Source organism: Astyanax mexicanus, chromosome 2 (genome assembly GCF_023375975.1).
Source record: "Astyanax mexicanus isolate ESR-SI-001 chromosome 2, AstMex3_surface, whole genome shotgun sequence".
Taxonomy (NCBI): Eukaryota; Metazoa; Chordata; class Actinopteri; order Characiformes; family Acestrorhamphidae; genus Astyanax; species Astyanax mexicanus.
In genome coordinates, this window is record NC_064409.1 from 15,714,885 (window position 1) to 15,735,308 (window position 20,424).

The 20,424-nt window shown below is 38.9% G+C and overlaps 1 protein-coding gene across 3 annotated transcripts in view; it reads left to right on the forward strand.

Annotated features, from left to right (window-relative positions):
* The window catches only part of large1 (LARGE xylosyl- and glucuronyltransferase 1), a 364,426-nt gene that overhangs the window by 40,951 nt on the left and 303,051 nt on the right, over positions 1-20,424 (forward strand). Inside the window, exons 3-4 of one of the 3 annotated variants that reach the window (XM_022671306.2) lie at positions 8,461-8,765; positions 12,947-13,029. The exons of the other annotated variants lie outside the window; for them this stretch is intronic. Of the exons in view, the coding sequence (XP_022527027.2) occupies positions 8,461-8,765; positions 12,947-13,029 (388 nt within the window). The remainder of the gene's footprint in view (positions 1-8,460; positions 8,766-12,946; positions 13,030-20,424) is intronic. 3 annotated transcript variants of the gene reach the window in all.

Below are 20,424 nucleotides of genomic sequence, written 5' to 3' on the forward strand. Positions count from 1 at the left end.
AATAGAAAATGTAATATAGAAGTAATTAAATTTATGATCTAATATGTACACCTATATGTTAAATGTCTTAGGAAAAAAAAATGGTATTGTGTCCCATGACTTTTGCCATGTCCTAGGAAAGCTGCAAAACTCTGCACTGGCCTATGGGATATATATGTCTCCTGCATTGAAGAATGTAGATTTGGTACATGCATGACACTGTAGATTGAGGAATTCCATAAATAATAGTAGGTTGGTAGGTTTTCAGTAAAAAGAAAAGTAAAATACTTTTTTCTCGATCATTAGATGCACAAAGTTGGTATCTCTAGATGCCCCAAAAGAAATTTGCAGTAAAAGTACTGATATAAGGAGGGCTGAATACTTTTGCACATAACACTTTTCAGATTTTCACTTAAGTTTCATTATACTTCACAATAATGTTCTACTTTGTGTTTTCTCTATCACTTAAAGTCTCTATGAAATACATTTAAAATACACAAAAACACACACAAAGTACAGATTTACTGCTGCTGTAGTCTTTCACACTGTTTTATCACACTATTTCATTCCATCAATTTTCATTCATTTTAAAATGTCTAGTTGTGGTCTTTAGTATAAATAAATGCCATGTGAGCATGTGAGTTTTTTGTGGAAAAAAAGTGCTCCGGTGATCCAGTATAACGCTGCTTTAGTCCAGTGGAGGAGTGTTGGGGGAGGGAAACGAGAGGATTTTTGCTCTTGCTCATTAATATTTATACATGCAAACATAACGCCTCTGATTGGCTAAATAAAGAAATTTTTACACTAATAACAGTCTTTTCAATCACATATGTTAACTCACAACATGTGTAATGCCCTACTAAGTGCAGTTCAGCCACTGATCTAGTCTTAGAGTCTTTGTAAACCGCAAAATCCACCGGAGATCCTATACAAACATATAGTTACTTGCACACAAAGAGGTGGGAAGCCCACTCCAGGTCTAACTTCTGTACCAATGAAAGGCAAAAACACTTTTCCTTTTTTTTTCATCGACATGTCCAGCGTTCCACCTAACAGCACAACAGCCCACAGGTCTATCTTTCTATTGTAATTTAAACAATCTTGGCTGTGACTCTGTGATGTTTCTGAGGATATCTCATTAACGTGATTGAGCTGCTGTATTAACTTTATTTAAAGACAGTTTTTAATGTCACTTGTGTATAATTATGTGAATAATCAGACATTGTTTGTTTTATATTCCAATTTAAATTTTATTTGTCATGACAAGCCTAGACACACTCCTGTGCAGATAACACTACACTTTTGGCACTATTTTCTATTTGCTATTTTCTTGATCATTGTAAATTGACAGGAATTTGCCTTTGAACTATTGTATTAAAAGTATTAATTCCAGTCCTGACTCTCTTTTATGCCTCTTATTATGAGCCCGAGCCTTGAGTGAAACAGAGGTCAGCTTTAAAGAGAAATGTCACATCATTTCTTACGTCCACCGACACAAACCTGTACACAGCTCTGATTAAAGATGACTCCTCCGTGGTTTATCACCTGCCCCAGCAAAGGACACGACAGGACAGCCGGCTGGTCAGGACGCGCCCCTCCCTTTGTGCGTTTGACACATAACTCAATTTATTTGTGTCTTCACTGTCACTGCGTCCTGTTGCCCAGTCAGTTTACCCTCTGCCCGCGTGCCAAGAATGCCAAACGCATTTTTTTCCCTGCCCATTTCTGAGACATTTTAATCTTGGCTCTGAGGCAGAATGAAATTGCGTCCCCATCTGCGGAAGAGCCTCAACTCTACGCGGAAATAATATCAGCATAACGGGGAGGAAAAGCCGTGTCAAGGTCGCGGCTCTCTCCCTCCTGTCCTTCTGTCCCTCCGCGGGGTAAATACGTTAGCATGCAAATTGCCGCTTAAGGATAAAACCTGAAGTGCGCTGAGCTGTCCCGTGTGTCTGTGCAGGAACTTAAAATGCATTTATTCCAAACCTGAAGGCACGGCAAATGTGTAAAAAAAACTGTATTTGTGCAGTTTTGTACATGTAGTGATGACTGAGATATACGATATACAGTTGTGGTCAAAAGTTTACATACACTTGTAAAAAAACATAATGTTATGGCTGTCTTGAGTTTTCAATAAGTTCTACAACTCTTATTTTTCTGTGATAGAGTGATCGGAACACATACATGTTTGTCACAAAAAACAGTCATAAAATTTGGTTCTTTCATAAATTTATTATGGGTCTGCTGAAAATGTCACCAAATCTGCTGGGTCAAAAATATACATACAGCAACAAAATTTGTCAATTTTGGTGATGTAGCGAGTTGTGTCAATCAAATTAGCTTCATGTCATGGCCTCTTCACTTCTTGTAAGTGATTCTGATTGACTACAGCTGTTGACTTCTCATGAGCCCATTTAAATAGGGCTCATTTGACCCAGTGATTAGACTCAGCTACAAAAGCTACAATGGGAAAGTCAAAGGAACTCAGTGTGGATCTGAAAAAGCGAATTATTGACTTGAACAAGTCAGGGAAGTCACTTGGAGCCATTTCAAAGCAGCTACAGGTCCCAAGAGCAACTGTGCAGACAATTATACGCAAGTATAAAGTGCATGGAACAGTTGTGTCACTGCCACGATCAGGAAGAAAACGCAAGCTATCACATGCTGCCGAGAGGAGATTGGTCAGGATGGTCAAGAGTCAACCAAGAATCACCAAGAAGCAGGTCTGCAAGGATTTGGAAGCTGATGGAACACAGGTGTCAGTCTCCACAGTCAAGCGTGTTTTACATCGCCATGGACTGAGAGGCTGCCGTGCAAGAAAGAAGCCCTTGCTCCAGAAAAGGCACCTTAAGACTCGGCTGAAGTTTGCTGCTGATCACATGGACAAAGATAAAACCTTCTGGAGGAAAGTTCTCTGGTCAGACGAAACAAAAATTGAGCTGTTTGGCCACAACACCCAGCAATATGTTTGGAGGAGAAAAGGTGAGGCCTTTAATCCCAGGAACACCGTGCCTACTGTCAAGCATGGTGGTGGTAGTATTATGCTCTGGGGATGTTTTGCTGCCAGTGGAACTGGTTCTTTGCAGAAAGTAAATGGGATAATGAAGAAGGAGGATTACCTCCAAATTCTGCAGGAAAACTTAAAACCATCAGCCCGAAGGTTGGGTCTTGGGCGCAGTTGGGTGTTCCAACAAGACAATGACCCAAAACACACATCAAAAGTGGTAAAGGAATGGCTAAACCAGGCTAGAATTAAGGTTTTAGAATGGCCTTCCCAAAGTCCTGACTTAAACCCCATTGAGAACATGTGGACAGTGCTAAAGAAACGGGTTCATGCAAGAAAACCATCACATTTAGCTGAACTGCACCAATTCTGTCAAGAAGAGTGGTCAAACATTCGACCTGAAGCTTGCCAGGAGCTTGTGGATGGCTACCAAAAGCGCCTAGTTGCCGTGAAAATGGCCAAGGGACATGTAACCAAATACTAATGTTGCTGTATGTATATTTTTGACCCAGCAGATTTGGTGACATTTTCAGCAGACCCATAATAAATTTATGAAAGAACCAAATTTTATGACTGTTTTTTGTGACAAACATGTATGTGTTCCGATCACTCTATCACAGAAAAATAAGAGTTGTAGAACTTATTGAAAACTCAAGACAGCCATAACATTATGTTTTTTTACAAGTGTATGTAAACTTTTGACCACAACTGTATATATATATATATATATATATATATATATATATATATATATATATTTCTATTTAAGACAAATTCCTGTGCTCTTCTTTAATTCATTTTATTTTCAGAAATGTTGTTTACTGACTGTAGTGTGGATGTTGTATGTAACTTTCATGGTACATTATACAACAGTTAGTTCCGACCGCACAATCTGATTGGTTGAAAAGTGTTCTAGCCGTGATGATATTTGTGATAACATCACAGACTTCTCACACTAAACCTGTATCACTCCGCCGACGCACTGCGAGTAACGGTGTATATACACAGGACAGCTTAGAATCATCAACGGCATCAGCGGCAGCGTTAGCTTATCACAGGCTAGCGCTCAACCATGGCTCGCTCGCCCGCAGCGCTGACTATCTTTTGTGAAAAAAAAAAGGGAAAGGAAATCGCTCGGCTAATGCCGTCTGACAGCCAGAACGCTAACCAGCCAGGCTAGGCTAAGCTAAGTTAATGCTGAGCTAAAGCAAGCTACGCTAACCTAACTACAGTCCAGCCGGCTAGCTAACCAACACCACCCAGCAAAACAAGCAGAAATGGGGTGTTAGTCTGTATGAACCATACACCGTTTTGTAGTTAAGTTTCAGTTCTGTTACAGTTGTGGTGGAACTACTTTTTGGCGGAATAGTTCATAGTTCTATTGCTTATTTATGTTATAATTACATTATATTACATTACGTGGATTAAAACACACTCAATCACTGAAATTTAGCAAAATTTTATTTAGTAAAAATTGTCCATAAGGAGACAATATGAAGGTTTTTGATGCTTCAAAATATGCTTTGCATCATTTGTGTCTTTGGTATTATAACCTGACTGAAATAATATGTATGCTCCTGCTAGAAGAATGTCAGTATGTCATTGGTATCGAAACGTTCCATGTGTTTTAGGTGTAATGTGTAATAAACCAATCAGAAGCCAGATGTGCTCTGACTTTAGCATGTTGATAGCTTAACAGTGCAGCACTTTATGCATCTCAGTGGAGAAAACTGACCTGCATGTTCAGGCTGTGAAGGTGTCCCAGCAGCTCATTGAAGGGAACAGCAATGTTGTTTTTTATTCTTTATTCTGTGTATTGTTGGCATGAAAGCTGGATTTGCGTGCTCTTCATGTATTATTCCGCCACATACAGGTAACCTAGTAACGATGCAGCGCTTACAAGCCAAACAGTGCAGCTACAAACAGAGCAGCAATGGAACTATTTTAACTCACAGAGTTTATATAATCTAACAGATCGTATTTTCTCATCCTGTGCTGATCTACAGTACTCGGCCTGTATATACATACAGCAGTGCCAATATTACACATTATAACACTCCCTCTCATGTATTATTGCCTAAGTATGTTTTGTTTCGACACATTATGTAATGTTATTTTGCAATTTGTTATATTTCGTTTAGGACATTAAAATATGACTAAAGAAAATCAGCGCTACAATGATACAATGTTAATTTTTTTTTACAGATAATAAAATAAGATTCTTAATGGTATTGTTTCACTATTGCAGAGACCATACTCTGTAGAGAGTCTAGAAACTAAACCATTTACACACAAATAACTTGTACACATTCTGGGAATTTTTTTTGGGAGGATTAAATTTACATGTTTACATGTACATGTACATGTTTAGCGTGCACAATAATACAACATTGTAATTTCTTATATATACTATAAGGTAGTTTGAAACATAGATATTATCAAATTTCACTACTAAATATTCCACAGTCAGTTGTCAGCGCTTTTATAACAAAACAACTGAGAACCAAACCAACTCCCTCTGTCAACTAACCAAACCAACTGCCAGTTAAAATATTGATAATAGATATTTTTCTGACTTAAAACAGTTTTAAAAGATTTGGTCTCCCAAACCAATAACTATTCAGATTTATATTGAGCAGGATGAATGATATCCTCTAATTATCTCTAACTCAGCATCGTCTCGTGTTATCTTCCTGCGTCATCTGTGTGCGGATGTGTGAGTGTGTCTGAGAACACTCGTCTCTGTGATGAGGCTGAAGCTCGGCGTTCTCTCCCTCATTGATTACATCCTCTAAAAGAGACAAAGGACACAGTAGCAAGGATCATTTAGCCAGAGCTCCGTTCCAAAGCAATTTCCCGCCGCCTCCTCTCCCCCTCATCACACGACCCCGGCTACAACCCCCCGCTCCCCCTCTCCCTCTTTGTGATGTGAAATTAATTGTGCGCATCAAAAACAAACCAACAGTAATCTGTTTTTAATTGAAAGCGGGTGTCCGAGGCCGCAGGGGCAAGAGCTGTTCAGAATGAATTGTCCACTTTGTTGACTAAAGGGATTGTGGGTATTATGGGAACTATTCTGAAAACTTAACTACCTTTATAATAGACTCAGACGTGGAAGTCAATCTCATGTTGCTTATCAAAGACTCATCCGATTGACTCATCCAGTGATTTGACCTCTGAATCACATCCACTGTTTCTTATTGATATTATCTGTAATGTATCTACTATATGTTTATTCTTATCCAGTTTCTTTGATTTTACCAAATTAAAAACATCTGAAGTATAATCAAGAGGAAGATGGATGATCACAAGCCATCAAATCAAACTAACCTGCTTGGATTTGTGCACCAGGAGTGCAGGCATAAAGTTATCCAAAAGCAGTGTGTAAGACTGGTGGAGGAGAACATGCCAAGATGCATGAAAACTGTGATTAAAAACCAGGGTTACTCCACCAAATATTGATTTGGTCTGAAAGCTCTGCATCTTTTTTTTTTATTTTAGCGATTTCTCATTTTCTGCAAATAAATGCTCTAAATGACAATATTTTTATTTGGAATTTAAAGAAATGTTGTCTGTAGTTTATAGAATAAACAACAATGTTCATTTTATTCAAACATATAACTATAAATAGCAAAATCAAAGAAACTGATTCAAAAACTGAAGATGTCTCTTAAATTTTTCAAGAGCTGTATAGGTAATGTATTGAATCTAATGCCAAAATGTCATGGAAAGGCCCATGCCGTATAAGTTGTGAGGAGCTATCATGTGTGCTGAACACTGGCTAATGGCGAGTGGGTGTCAGATGAATTAAGTTGAATTGCCCCACATGTGTACTTTAATGTGTCATACGATACTTTGTATCACTTTGTAGTATGTGCAATATATCAATATATAATCTATGTAACAATCTGTTGACCATCACTACACGCAATATCTATTTTAAGTGGTCTCTTATATTTTTTTATATGAGCAAATATAGAATCGGTACATATAACGTATTTTCTTTTATATATTCCGCTAAAAGTGTTCTTTTTCTACCAGATTTTTGGAAATAATCTAGTTTAATCTCAAAGAAGCCTCTCAGAATCTCAACATCCTCACCTGGCTGTTTACACACACAATCCATTAGGATTTCCCTCCACTTTCTCCAGCAGGAAAACAACAGTGATAGAGCTTTCCTGAGGCGGGCTCGGTTTAACGAATGGTGGATTAGGAGTTTATTGAAAACGTCCTTAGTGTAATGAATAGCTTTAGGCCCTGTGTCCATATTATTCTTTTTTTCCCCGTGCTTTTCCATACACTTTCCGCCCTCCTTGAAGAAGGCAACACTGGGGAGTTAGAGCAGAGATGAGTGATGATGGCACACAGTAAAGCTATCTATCTCCTGACCATGATCAATAAGAGCAATAACAGCTCTCACACCCATTTACTTTCCTGCTGTATAAATGTGCTTTGTGTGTATGTGCCTGTGTGTGTATGTGTGTGTGTTTGTGTGCTGTTTGCCATTGCTAGCAGGCCTGTGTTGGTGCCTACATGTAGATGGTTATTGCTAATAGAATGGGATGCTCTGGAGCTACTGGACATGCTCAGTGTGTCCAATGCTTTTAAGCATCTGTAAAGGAGTGTTCTTTAAGGGACTGAAAAGTACATTTTCAGTCACTGGCTTTAATGCCAGTGAGAAAGCACACGCTAACTTTAGCAGTGAGTTATCTAACATTACCAATCTTGGTTCCTCCTAAGGTTTCTCCTAATTTAGGGAGTAACTACATGGGTTGGACAATGAAACTGAAACACCTGGTTTTAGACCACAATATTTTATTGTCCTGACGGACAGTTAGGGGGGAAACAGGAGAGTTGAGGTGCACATTGAATTCTGCATGATTTGGGCAGCTGTGGTTTTATGTTTTTTGGAAACAATCCGGGTTAGCACCCAAACATCCCTTTCAGACAGCTTCCTCTTACAGAGTCCACAGTTAATCCTGTTGGATGTGGTTGGTCCTTCTTGGTGGTATGCTGACATTACACTGGAAACCGTGGCTCTTGATACATCACAAAGACTTGCTGTCTTGGTCACAGATTTGCCAGCAAGACATGCACCAACAATTTGTCCTCTTTTGAACTCTGGTATGTCACCCATAATGTTGTGTGCATTGCAATATTTTGAGCAAAACTGTGCTCTTACCCTGCTAATTGAACCTTCACACTCAGCTCTTACTGGTGCAATGTGCAATTAATGAAGATTGGCCACCAGGCTGCTCCAATTTAGCCATGAAACCTTCCACACTACAATGACAGGTGTTTCAGTTTCATTGTTCAACCCCAGTACATGCAAGTTAACACAGCGTGGAATATCGACAGATTGATAATACCATTATCACGCCAGGCCTAGTTACCATTACTATAATAAGCCAAAACTTTTAATCATAATTTATTAAAAACTTTTTTTGCTTCTTCCTTCTTCTTTCTTTTCTCCACAGTGAAGCCGCTGCCTCTGTCTCCACTGGAGCTCCAGCCCTCCACGCTGGTCGGTGGCGCCGGTGAGCGGCAGGCTCTGGAGCTTCGGGTTCGAGAGGTGGAGGAAGAGAACCGAGCGCTGAGGAGAGAGCTGAGCCAGCCGCCCAAAAACCCCACCCACTCCAACCAGCACAGCAACAGCCAGCATGGAAATCAGTCGCACGCCCATATCGGTAAAGAGGGGTCACGGCGAGGCGAAGCTCAGAAAGTCAGCGCCGCGGGCAACAGCTCCGACTGTGTGTCACAACCTGTGGTGGACAAGTGTGAGGTCAGGCCCACTTCACACCTTCACCACTAAAATCCTTCAGTGTTACTTTCTGAAACTGCAGCAGAACACTTCTGTGCCATGCAGCTGAGCTAGTACTAATGTAAAGAGAATGTATCTTCTGTTTTACACTCTGCTGTAAGATTACTGTATTAGAATTTTTGTGATTACAGATATATTTTAGCTTTTTATTCATTTTAACACTGTTTATTAAAGATGCAGCAAAAATTTAGCTACTGAAAATATTTAGACAGAAATGGCAAAAAATACTTACAATGTTTAACAGGTTAAAAAATAACATAACAAACCAGCAAATCACTTTAAATTACGTTTTCTTTTTTTTTATACAGTAAACATTAAATAACAAATGACAAAGAATGATCCAAGAATATTTTAAGTTGTGCAAGATAAACATACATTTGGAGATATTATTTATGCAGTGATAAAAAACATTAGATTAACAATAAAAGCCCTTCAAAATAACTTTCAAAATTTTCAACAATTAATGCAGTTAAAAAATCCTATTTTCAAAGACGTAATTGAGATGATAATATGAATAGCATGGATTTCTGCAACGATAACTGATAAGCTATGGTCTGATTGTTAGCCCACTTAAGTAAAACATAATCTGACCAAACTAATAACACTCAAACACTGTTCATTCCTTTTACTGAGCACACTGAATACATCCCACTTTGCCACAAGCTTGGAAAAGTAAGTGAAACATATTAACTTTACCAAAAAGGACTAATAGGTTGTTTGTATTTTTTAAAAGCAAGACAAACAAACACTTATATAAAATTATTATAAAATTTATTCAGTGGTGAAAAACATGACACAATTAAATAAACAATAAAAAACCCTTCAAAGTTACTTAATTTTCAACCTCCAAGTGTTTAATTTTGTTGGCTTTTGGTTTTGGACAAAGATTTTCCCTTCAGTGCTTCACTATTGTTTATAACCATTTACTGTACAGTACTGTGCAGAAGTCTTAGGAAACTAATCAGACTCCTTTAGGGTGTTTTCACACCTGTAGTTTCAGACCGGTGCATACAGTTGTGCAGTGTAAAGCTGCTTATTTAACCCTGAACAGTAAATTTGCAGCTGTGCACTGTGTTTTCAATGGGATGAGTCACACAGCCAGTTAGCAGTGTACGCTGAACATACAGCGTTTGATGTGAAACAGCTTAGCATGGAGCAGCAGTAAGCGAGACAGTGTTTGTTTATAGCTATGGTAAAAATGTGGACACTAAATCAGTTTAAACTGCACCTGAACAGCTGTTTAGCTTGAATCTCATGCTCAGCCAAATACAGTCCACTTTTTCCAGGCTAGAAAAAGTAAGTGAAATGTCACAAAGTCACAGGCATTGTGACATTGTGCTTTACACATTAAGATTAATCTTAAATGGTCGAGCGAGCTTCACATTAAACAGATAAGATATTAAGATGTTCTTAATGCTAAGATGCTTTTGGGAAACTGAGCTCTGTTCTTCTCTTAAATGGTTGGTTGGTGTTAAAAATACCACTGTGTAAAGAACAATTGCAAGACCTCTGCAAGACCATACTATAGAGATGCATAAAGCTGGAAAAGGTTACAATAAAAGGGCAGCGGTCCAAGACCTTAAGCTGAAGAGATGCTCAGTGATGCAGGAAGACAGTGACCCAGAGTACGCCAGTAAATCAAATACAGAATGATTCTAAATGAAGCAGATTTGTGGTTTGGAATAAGCAAGCGAGTCCTGACCTTAACAATATTTAGATGCTGTGGCATGACCTGCTGAGAGCTGTGCATGCAAAGCATCCCTGAAATATGACCTGAAATATGAACTGAAGCACATTTGCAGGGAGGATTGATCCCGAATTCCTCCTCAGCATTTTATGTGCAGTTACAGGAAATGTTTGGTGGATATGTTTGCGTTTAGATTCTCTAAAGCTGAAAAAGTTAGCAGCTCTTAGGGGTTTAAAAAGGTCATATAAGTCATGAAGAAAAAAAGGTTAAGATTCAATGTGAGTATTAAGTGTGTTTTCTTTCTTTTTATTATTTTTTTTTACATTGTAAATTTAAAACAATAGTTGCTGCTTTTCCTTCACGCTGTGAAGCTCCAGCTCATCCCAATTAAATCACCATCTCAGTTGGGTTTAGATCAGGGGATTGCGAAGTAATAAATAACTTTTTGTTTACTGCAAAATTCCATATGTGTTTCTTAATAGTTTTCATGTCTTTAATAAAACTGTATTTTTGCACTATAAGGTGAACGTAAAATCCACAAGCCACTCTGTTAAAGTACGTCATTATAAGGGTGAGTTTTTTAGTGAAGTTTCTCAAGAACTAAGGCTGGGTGCAGCAGCATTAGCATTAGCCGCTAATCGCAGTGCTAGCTCTTTCGCTGTTCAGAGTTGAGTATATCGGACTGTAGTCTGTGTGTTTGCCGTGTTAAAACGAGGTACATGGCACAAACCGATAGCTGATAGCACCCTTGGTTACTGGAACACTCAGCGTTCCTCAGTCTAGTGCTATCAGGCAGCATTTAGCACTAATGCTAATGCTGATGCACCCAGTCTTAATGCTGGAAAAACTTCATTGAAAACATACACCTAGACAAATTTTGTAAATCTAAGCTTATTGTAAATGAACGGAGGCACTTTACTTTACTCAAATAAACAGTTTTGAAGAGAGAAATCTGTGTAGATTAACATCCACCACTCGTTAGACTTTAAAAGAAAATGTTTTTTTAAGAATTACAGTTTTGTTTACTTAGGCACCTCCCCCAGCTTCCCCATTAGAAAGGAAACATGGCAACACCCTTGCTCATTTGATTTACTCATCCTTACTATTGTCGCTTAAGGTGCCATATAATCTGGTGTGTCGTATGTATGAAAATAGACCACAAAACGTTTATTGATAGTAGTTATTATTATCTGGTGCGCCTTATAGTGCGGAAAGTACGGTACGTCACGCTAGCTCTACAGTTAGCGGCTAATGCTAATGCTGCTGCACCCAGCCTTAGTGCTGGAGAAACTTCACTTAAGACGCACCCTTAGACAGATATTGAAAATCTAACTAACTGTAAATAAACAGAAGTGCATGTCTCACCCAAATAACCTGTTTTCAGGAAACAAATCTGTGTAGATTAACATTCAGTGCTCATAAGACTTTGAAAGAAATTTTTACATTTTTTTTTTTTAAGAATTACAGTTTTGTTTACTCAGGCCATTTCCTCCAGCTTCAAAAATACGGTACATCATGCTAGCACTGTGGTTAGCGGCTAATGCTAATGCTGCTGCACCCAGCCTTAGTGCTGGAGAAACTTCACTGAAGACGCACCCTTAGACAGATATTGAAAATCTAAGCGTACTGTAAATAAACAGAAGTGCTTGTCTCAAGCAAATAAACCGTTTTCAGTAGAGAAATCTGTGTAGATTAACACCCAGCACTCGTTTAACTTTGAATTTTTTTTTTTTTTTTTAAGAATTACAGTTTTGTTTACCGTTTCCTCCAGCTTCCTCATTAGAAGGGAACCATGGCGACACCCTTGCTCACTTCGATGTAGACATCTTTAATGTTGTTGCTTAATGTGCTGTATAATCCGGCGCGCTTTATAGTCTGAGAAATATGATAATCTACAATGTAGAATATAAATTTAAAAAATAGAAATAAAGAAAAACATTAAAGGAAAAACACTAAATTTCACATGAACACAGACAGCTGTACAAAATAAGTTATTCAGCCCTGATAGTGGAGAAACTTCAAAGTAAACAAGTTGAAGAAGATCCATCAGAACCTGAAAGCATCACTTGGCATGAGTTTGAATCAGTTCAGAGCTGTTCTCCCCGTCAGCGCTGAGATGAAGTGTCAGAGCGTGTTGTGTTAACCGTTGACTAATGTGGGTAATGAGAGCCGGGCGAGTGCGTGGGGTATTCAGGCAGAGTTTATAGAGAGAGCCCAACCAAAAATCTCATCAGGATTTAAACAGAGCGCGAGCCGTGTTCCCTGAGTGGAGCTTCGCAGACACAAATTGGTGCTTAGTGTTCAGAGACTCACAGTAATAGAATCCTGCTTCAGAAGAACTGTTCCTTCTGCTTTTAGCTGAGCTAGCTCGCCCATCTGAATGCACAAATAACTCTTCCTCTCTCTCCCAGTTTCTCTTCTTTATTAGATCTCTCTCTCCCTCTGTCTCTTTAAGACCATCCACATGGCTATAGTGTGTGCCGGGTACAATGCCAGCAGAGATGTGGTGACCCTGGTGAAATCCGTCCTGTTTCATAGGTAAGATTTTTTTGTTCTATTCCATATTTCTAGATACAGTAATACTGGGCAGCTCAACATGCTTGGAGGAGAACACTAACTGCCTATTCTGGAAAAGAACGAACCACATAAAATGCCATTCTAAACCCACCCAAAACAGATACAAATATAATCACTCAGATCACTGGATTAAACATGTAAACTCCCATAAAAAAGGGCAAAAGTTTAGGACCAGTTTTCTACATCACTTAGGAGTCCTTAAGTCATTCGAAATGCTCTATATGTGACACTGTTGTTTGTATTTTGATTAGGTAAGTATTGATGGCATATTTTAAATACGTGTCTATCTGCAAGAACTTGTCGATACAGTACACATCACAATACAGGGGGTTACAATTTAATAAATTATATATACAGCTCCAGAAAAGAATAAGAGACCTCTTAAAAAAAGGTTGAGTTTCTTTGATTTTACCAAATTGAAAAACTCTGGAATATATTAGCAAGAGAAAGATGGATGAACACAAGCCATCAAACCAAGCTGAACTGCTTAATTTTTTTGCACCAGGAGTAAAGGCATAAAGCTATCCAAAAGCAGTGTGTAAGACTGGTGGAGGAGAACATGCCAAGATGCATGAAAACTGTGATTAAAAAACAGGGTTACTCCACCAAGTATTGATTTCTGAACTCTTAAAACTTTATGATTATGAACTTGTTTTCTTTGCATTATTTGAAGTCTGAAAGCTCTGTTTCTTTTTTTGTTATATCAGCCATTTCTCATTTTCTGCAAATAAATGCTCTAAATGACAATATTTCTATTTGGAATTTGGGACAAATGTTGTCTGTAGTTTATAGAATAAAACAGCAATGTTCATTTTACTCAAACATAAACCTATAAATAGCAAAACCAGAGAAACTGATTCAGAAACAGACGTGGTCTCTTAATTTTTCCTGAGCTTGCACAGTGTACAACTCAGATGGGGCCCATGTTGGACCCCTCTTGGTCCCAGCACTGACCCTGTTGAGGCACATCACTGACAGGGTGATCCATATGTGAGGTCAACATGAAACCTCTGGATAAAACCTACTATTTTACAGTTGGGCTGCCTATACAGACCCCATGACATGACATTGTTTTTTGGGATGTAGTTTTAAGTCATATTCAGTTCTCCTCTTCAGCACTGGGAGTAAGTGAGAGCTACACTATGAAAAGCCGTATTTCTGCTGTAGTTGTTGCTGTTGCTGTAGTCCTCGTCCTCAGCTCAGCTCCTGTATGGCCGTGTGAGGAGAAGTGTATCCGGCGTGTATTTTTAACCTCTACTGCGGCAGCATGGAGCCGAAAACAAAACCGGTGCCATGTCATCAGCTGTGGGCTACTTTACTGCTCTACCTCCTTTTCTGCCAGATCAGCAAAACACACACACACCGGCATGCACACACACACACACACACACAAACACACACATTACCTTTTTCTTTCTCTTTCTCTTTCTCTCTCTCTCTATCTCTCTCTCTCTCTCTCTCTCTGTGTTTCGTGTGTGTGTGTGTGTGTGTGTGTGTGTGTGTGTGCGCGCGCGTGCGCACTGGCCTCACTGTTGTCCTCCCATTACAAATCTGAATATGCTTCTCTCACGACTGCAGACTGTTGCCTGGCAACATAACCTCCATGAACTTCAGCTCTCAACCAATTTCTCCTCCTCTTCTCCCAAACAAAGTCCCACAGTGTGGAGAGAGAGAGAGAGAGAGAGAGAGAGAGAGAGAGAGAGAGAGAGAGAGAGAGACGGAGAGAGAGAAAGAGAGAGAGAGAGAAAAAGAGAGAGAGAGAGAAAATAAGAAAAGAGGAGAAAGAAGAGAGAATGAGAAAGAGAACAGTAGTAGAAGAGTTAGTAAGAAAGAGAAAAAGGAAAAGAAAGGTATATGTTAAATAAATATGAGGTTAAAAGATAGATAAAAAAAGAAAGCGTAAATAAAATAAAAGGAATTCAGAAAGAAAAATTGAGATTGTAAGAGTTGTGAAAGAAGAAAGAAGAGAAGGGATGTAAGAGAGAGAGATAAAAAAAACTGAAGAAAAAGGTGAAGGATATTTGGAAAATGTAGAAAAAAGGGAAGGAAAACAGATGATCAAAGCAGAACAAAGAGAAAGAGGCGAAGACAGAGCGAGAAAGAAAGATAAAGAGTGGAGGAGAGAGAAGACAAAGAATAATTATAAGGGTAGGGAAAGAGAAGACAGATAGTCTTGGAAGAGAAGAGGGAAAAAAGAGAAAAGTATGTATATATAAAGTGATAGAGAAAGACAAAGGAAAAGTGGATGATAGACAAGTGAGACAGGATAAAATAAAGAAAACAAGAAAGGAAGAAAAGGAAAAGAGGGGGGGAAATGAGGAAGAAAGAGAAATAAAGTGAGGTTGTTTTCCAGCTGAAAGACACAAAGCTGTACGTTATTTTACTGAGATTGCTAAATAGCTTAGCCTTAGCATTTATTTTTTTTAAATTGCACTGCTGAGGGACATTTATGGCTAAACTTGCACTGCTGAGGGTTTTTAAGTTTCTATGCATCTATATAGTTGTCATAGTATTCTCATATATATTGCCTTCCAAATGACTGCTATTTACATATTCATAAGTGCCACGTGTGAGCTTTCTCTCTCTCTCTCTCTCTCTCTCTCTCTCTCTCTCATCCTCTCTGCGGCGTCTCTCTGTCCACATGCTGATTGCTCTAGCACTCTTTCACAGATGATTAAACATCATTATCTAATCATTTTTATGCTGTCCACTGATGATACAGCCCAGTTCAAATCAAACAAATCACTGCTGGGATGGAATACTGCGTGAGGATTCCTTTCATTCAGAAAGAATGATGGCACATTTGCAATACTTCAAACAGGATGCAGTTTCCTCTTCTCTTCAAAGATGGAGATTATTAGACTGACAAGGGCTTTGATCCTTTTATAATCCAACCTTGTTTATCATGTCTGTGTCGTCAGGGTGGCTCAGACCATGTGTTGCATGTTGTGGTTAAAGGGCCGTTATTTTGTGCTGTTGTTAAATAAAACAGAATACAGATGCAGCTGCTGACTACAGGGTTAGACAGAGAAGAGAGAGAGGGGACAGCTTGGGTTGCCAGTTTGATCCCCTGGACTGGCAGGTAGTGAAGGATGGGAGAGATAGGGAATAATGGCCTTTCGTCTATCAGCATCCTTGGCTGAGGTGCCCTGAAGTACGACATCTACTCCCAACTGTGACCAATCAAAAGAGATACTACATACCAAGGCACCGGCATACCAAAAGTCACGCAATAGGAAGTAGCATTGTAAGTAAAAAAAAAACCAACGGTAACACTTTCTATGAATGGCATCTTTATTAGACTCTATAACTACATTCATAATATATTATAATGCATTCATAAGGCATTATAAATAGAGATGGAACGATCGATCGGCAGTGTATCGGTATCGGCTGATTTTCAGCCAAAATACGGTATCGGCGATCGGCAGATATTCTTCTAATTTTAGCCGATTTGATTCAGGAGTTTAGGGTTAAGCAGTTTATCAGAGCTGTGTGTGGATGGCCGGTGAAACTGCTCACTTACAGGAAGCTGCAGTTCCTCATCCAACCACTAGAAGGAGCTGCAGCAGCACCACAAGCCTCGCTGCCTTTACTCAGTCAGAGCTACAGCCCAGCCACGGGCTACGGAGCTCAGCTGAGCCAGTCTGGAGCGTTTTTTACATTTTCTTAAGTTCATCTGTGTAGAAAAAAGGTTTTAACCCCTCTAAACGGATAATACAGCTCTCTACAGTTCATCTTTCTGCCCAAGCAGCTAACAGCAGCCGTCACGGAGTCACTGCTGGGATTACATTATAAACAGGTCAGTTAGCACGCTGCTAACCTCATGATGTTTATAACTACGGAGTTTAGTGGGAAGCCAGGTTAGACTGTTGAAGGCTACTGAAGACTATTAAAGGCTATTGGAGGTTATTGAAAGGGTTATTGGGGGCAGAAATCAGTAAAGGCTGGTTAGATAAGTGATTCATGTCCTCCTCCTTTGCTGAGGTGAAACTGCGACTAGCGCTCTCACAGTGATGTTTATTAACGTCATTAAAACAGATTTTGTCAAATATTGTCTTATAAGTATTTACACAAAACTTATATCTCTCCTAAAAGCGTTTATTTTGGTCAGTAACATTTGTGTATATTTACTAGCAGCATACCAGTGTTTGCTTAGGCCTGGATGTAATTAGGGGAATCTGTACCAGGTTTGCCTGGCACCTGTGTGGCATTAATGTGGCATTTGGCCCCGCCCAATATCGGTATCGGCGATCGGCCTATCGTGGTGAAAGACGATCTGCGATCGGAATCTGCCCTAAAAACACTGATCGGTCCATCTCTAATTATAAACGTGGCTATAAATATTTATAAAAATGCATAACCCACTATAGCCATGTTTATTAAGCATTATGACTTAATGTGATTATAATACATTATAAGCTATGCTTACGATATACATGTTAAAATAGTGTGTATCTATCGGTAATAATCCAGTTCTGCAATGAAAAAGTATGTCACTTTGTACAGCGCACAAAGACCTGTTATAATACATTATAATTTACATTAACTAATATTTTATTCAAGACACGTATAATTCATCAAGTGGTTAAAAATATATTTATAGGATTACTGAGGGTGTGTTTATAAGTTGGAAGCTGTTTTAGTCATGATACAAGTCTACAAGCTGGGACTGAGTTTCTTGGTATTGACTAGAACATGTTATAAACACAGCTATTAATGCATTATAATCACAGTTCATGATGCATAATAAACATGGCGATGATGAATTATAGAGTTGTATAAATATGTATAGCCATGTTTATAATGTCTTATGAATGCATTATAAAGTAACTATAGCCAACTTTGTTGAGATTATAAAATAGTAAGTTGCAGTATCAGACAATACAGACGTTATTTTCTGAACATCTATTTTTATACATAAGGCGCACCGGATTATTAGGCACATTATGTGACACTAGTAAGGGACAGGGGGTCTCCATGTTTTCCTTCTAATTTAGCAGGTCTCGCCACTAGGTGGGGGTGGGGGGAACTAAGTTAAGTAAAGCTAAGCAAAGTTAACAAAAATGTAATTCTTAAAAATATATATATTTTCTCAAACAAGTGCTGGATATTAATCTACACAGATTTCTTTCCTGAAAACTTTATTTTGGGTAAGTAAAGCGCTTCCATTTAGTTACAGTATGTTTAGATTTCCAGATTTACATTAAGGCTGGGTGCAGCAGCATTAGCATTAGCAGCTAACCACTAGCACTAGCCACGGTTTGCACAAGTAAACACCGATACACTTAGTGTTTTACTGCTCCTTAATGGATTTTAAGTGCGACTTATAGTGTGAAAAATTACTGAAACTTTTGTAAATTTGAATTGACTGCATATTTTTTAAAACTGCATAACAGAACACAATCTCAAACTCATTTCAGAAGTCTGTTTATACTGTAAATGGAATAGTTAATGGGGTATTCCTGCTGATTGTCTAAAAAGTGGTGCAGTCTTTCTGCTGATGAGTGGTGTATACTGAAGCCTCCCTTAGCCCCCCTTTCATTAACACAGTAAGCTGCAGATATTGAGGTATTGAGTCAAGCCTTTCCAACCAAATGGAGCGTGTAAGACGGGTATGACATGACATAAAGCGAGATTAGCCTCGAGTGTATAATTCTGCATAATGGGGTTATTTTCTCTGTCTGAAAATAATGCACTCGCTGCAACTTTTAGCTCCAACAAAGGTGTGCAAGTATCCCTTCGCTTGCACTATAGATTCTAAAAATAGTTTGGCCATAATGTTATTTTTTGCTGGCCTAAGGGTTTCTAACTTTTGCCAGGAAAAGGTGAATACAGTTTCCCATTTGTCAAATCATTTGGTTTGCCTATATCAGATCCCTCTGGAACTCCAGCATGGAGCTTTGGGTTCTTACTAAGCATCTGGAGCTCAGTGTGGAGGCATTTTCTGCTAAGCTTGGCTGAACTTTTCCTCTGTTTTGGAGGAAGTTCTTGTAGTTCTTGTTGAGTTTGAGCCAGAGCTTCCACACTCTGATCTGAGGCAGTGTGCAGTCAGAGCCTCCCTCTGGCAAAGCTGACGTCCTTCTCTTCCTCGCTCCGGCACAGAGGCAGCACGGGTCCTGTTCTTTAGCCTTGAGCTACAGGATAATGACAGTAGCGCTAGTCCACTGCGCCCAATCGCAACCTGCCAAATCAGCAGCCAGATTTCTGTCCGGGCTTTATGCACAGCGTGTGTGTGTGTGTGTCTCCAGTCACAAAATACACAAAATGTATTTGTGTGGAACATGATTAAAAGTTGTTATATTAGTATAACTTATATCACTTATTAATTCATCCCATAATTCTCACTAACAAGATAACTTCTCACAACTTATACAGGCGTGGGTGTTCCCAAAGCTGTCCCCTTAGATAACCTGTCATAAACTGTCATTTAGAGACTGCTATTTCATGACTTTTTATCCAAATTTAGTTGATGACTGAAATTACCCTATTTTTCACACTATAAAACGCACCAGAATATAAGGTCTATTTTCTGTTCTATTTTCATACATAAGGTTCACTGGATTATAAGGTGCATTTTGCGACACCAGTAATTAACAAGGTTGTTGTCATGTTTTCCTTGTAATTCAGAAGGTGTTGCTGCTGGGTGGCGAGACCTGTGAACTAAGCTAAGCTAAGTAAACAAAACTGTAATAAACAAAAAAAAAGTTTTTAAGTGCTGGATATTAATCTACGCAGATTTCTCTCCTGAAAACTGTTTATTAGGGTGAGTAAAGTGCTTACGTTTGTTTACAGTAAGCTTACAGTAAGATTTGCAGACTTACACTAAGGCTAGCTGCGATTAGCGGCTAATGCCACCCGACAGTGCTATACTATACAGTACGTGAGGGTGATATAAGCTAGCGTTTTGTCCAACATAGCTTGTTTTAACACGGTAGACACACAGACTACAGGCCGATAATACTTAGCGTGGTTAGCCGCTAATGCTAATGCTGCTCCAGCAGTGCTAATCAGTCTTAGCAGCAGGCTTCAGGCTGATAATAACCACCTCTGAACTTCAGAAGAGTTAGCGCTTAGCGCAGTTAGCGGCTAATGCCCATGCTGTCCAGCAGTGCTAGCCAGGGTTAGCGTCAGGCTACAAGCCGATAATACTCACCTCAATTCTGCTCTTTATTATCTTTCATTGAGGAAAATTAAGGACTTACTGAACAACTGAATTGAGTATCTGACCATTGGGTTGCAGTATGAGTTTGCACTGTAAGAGAAATGTAAAAAAAACTTGCAGTGTTTCTTACATTTATTTTTAGATTTATGGACATTATCCCTGGACAAAATGTCATCTTTATTAAAATATTT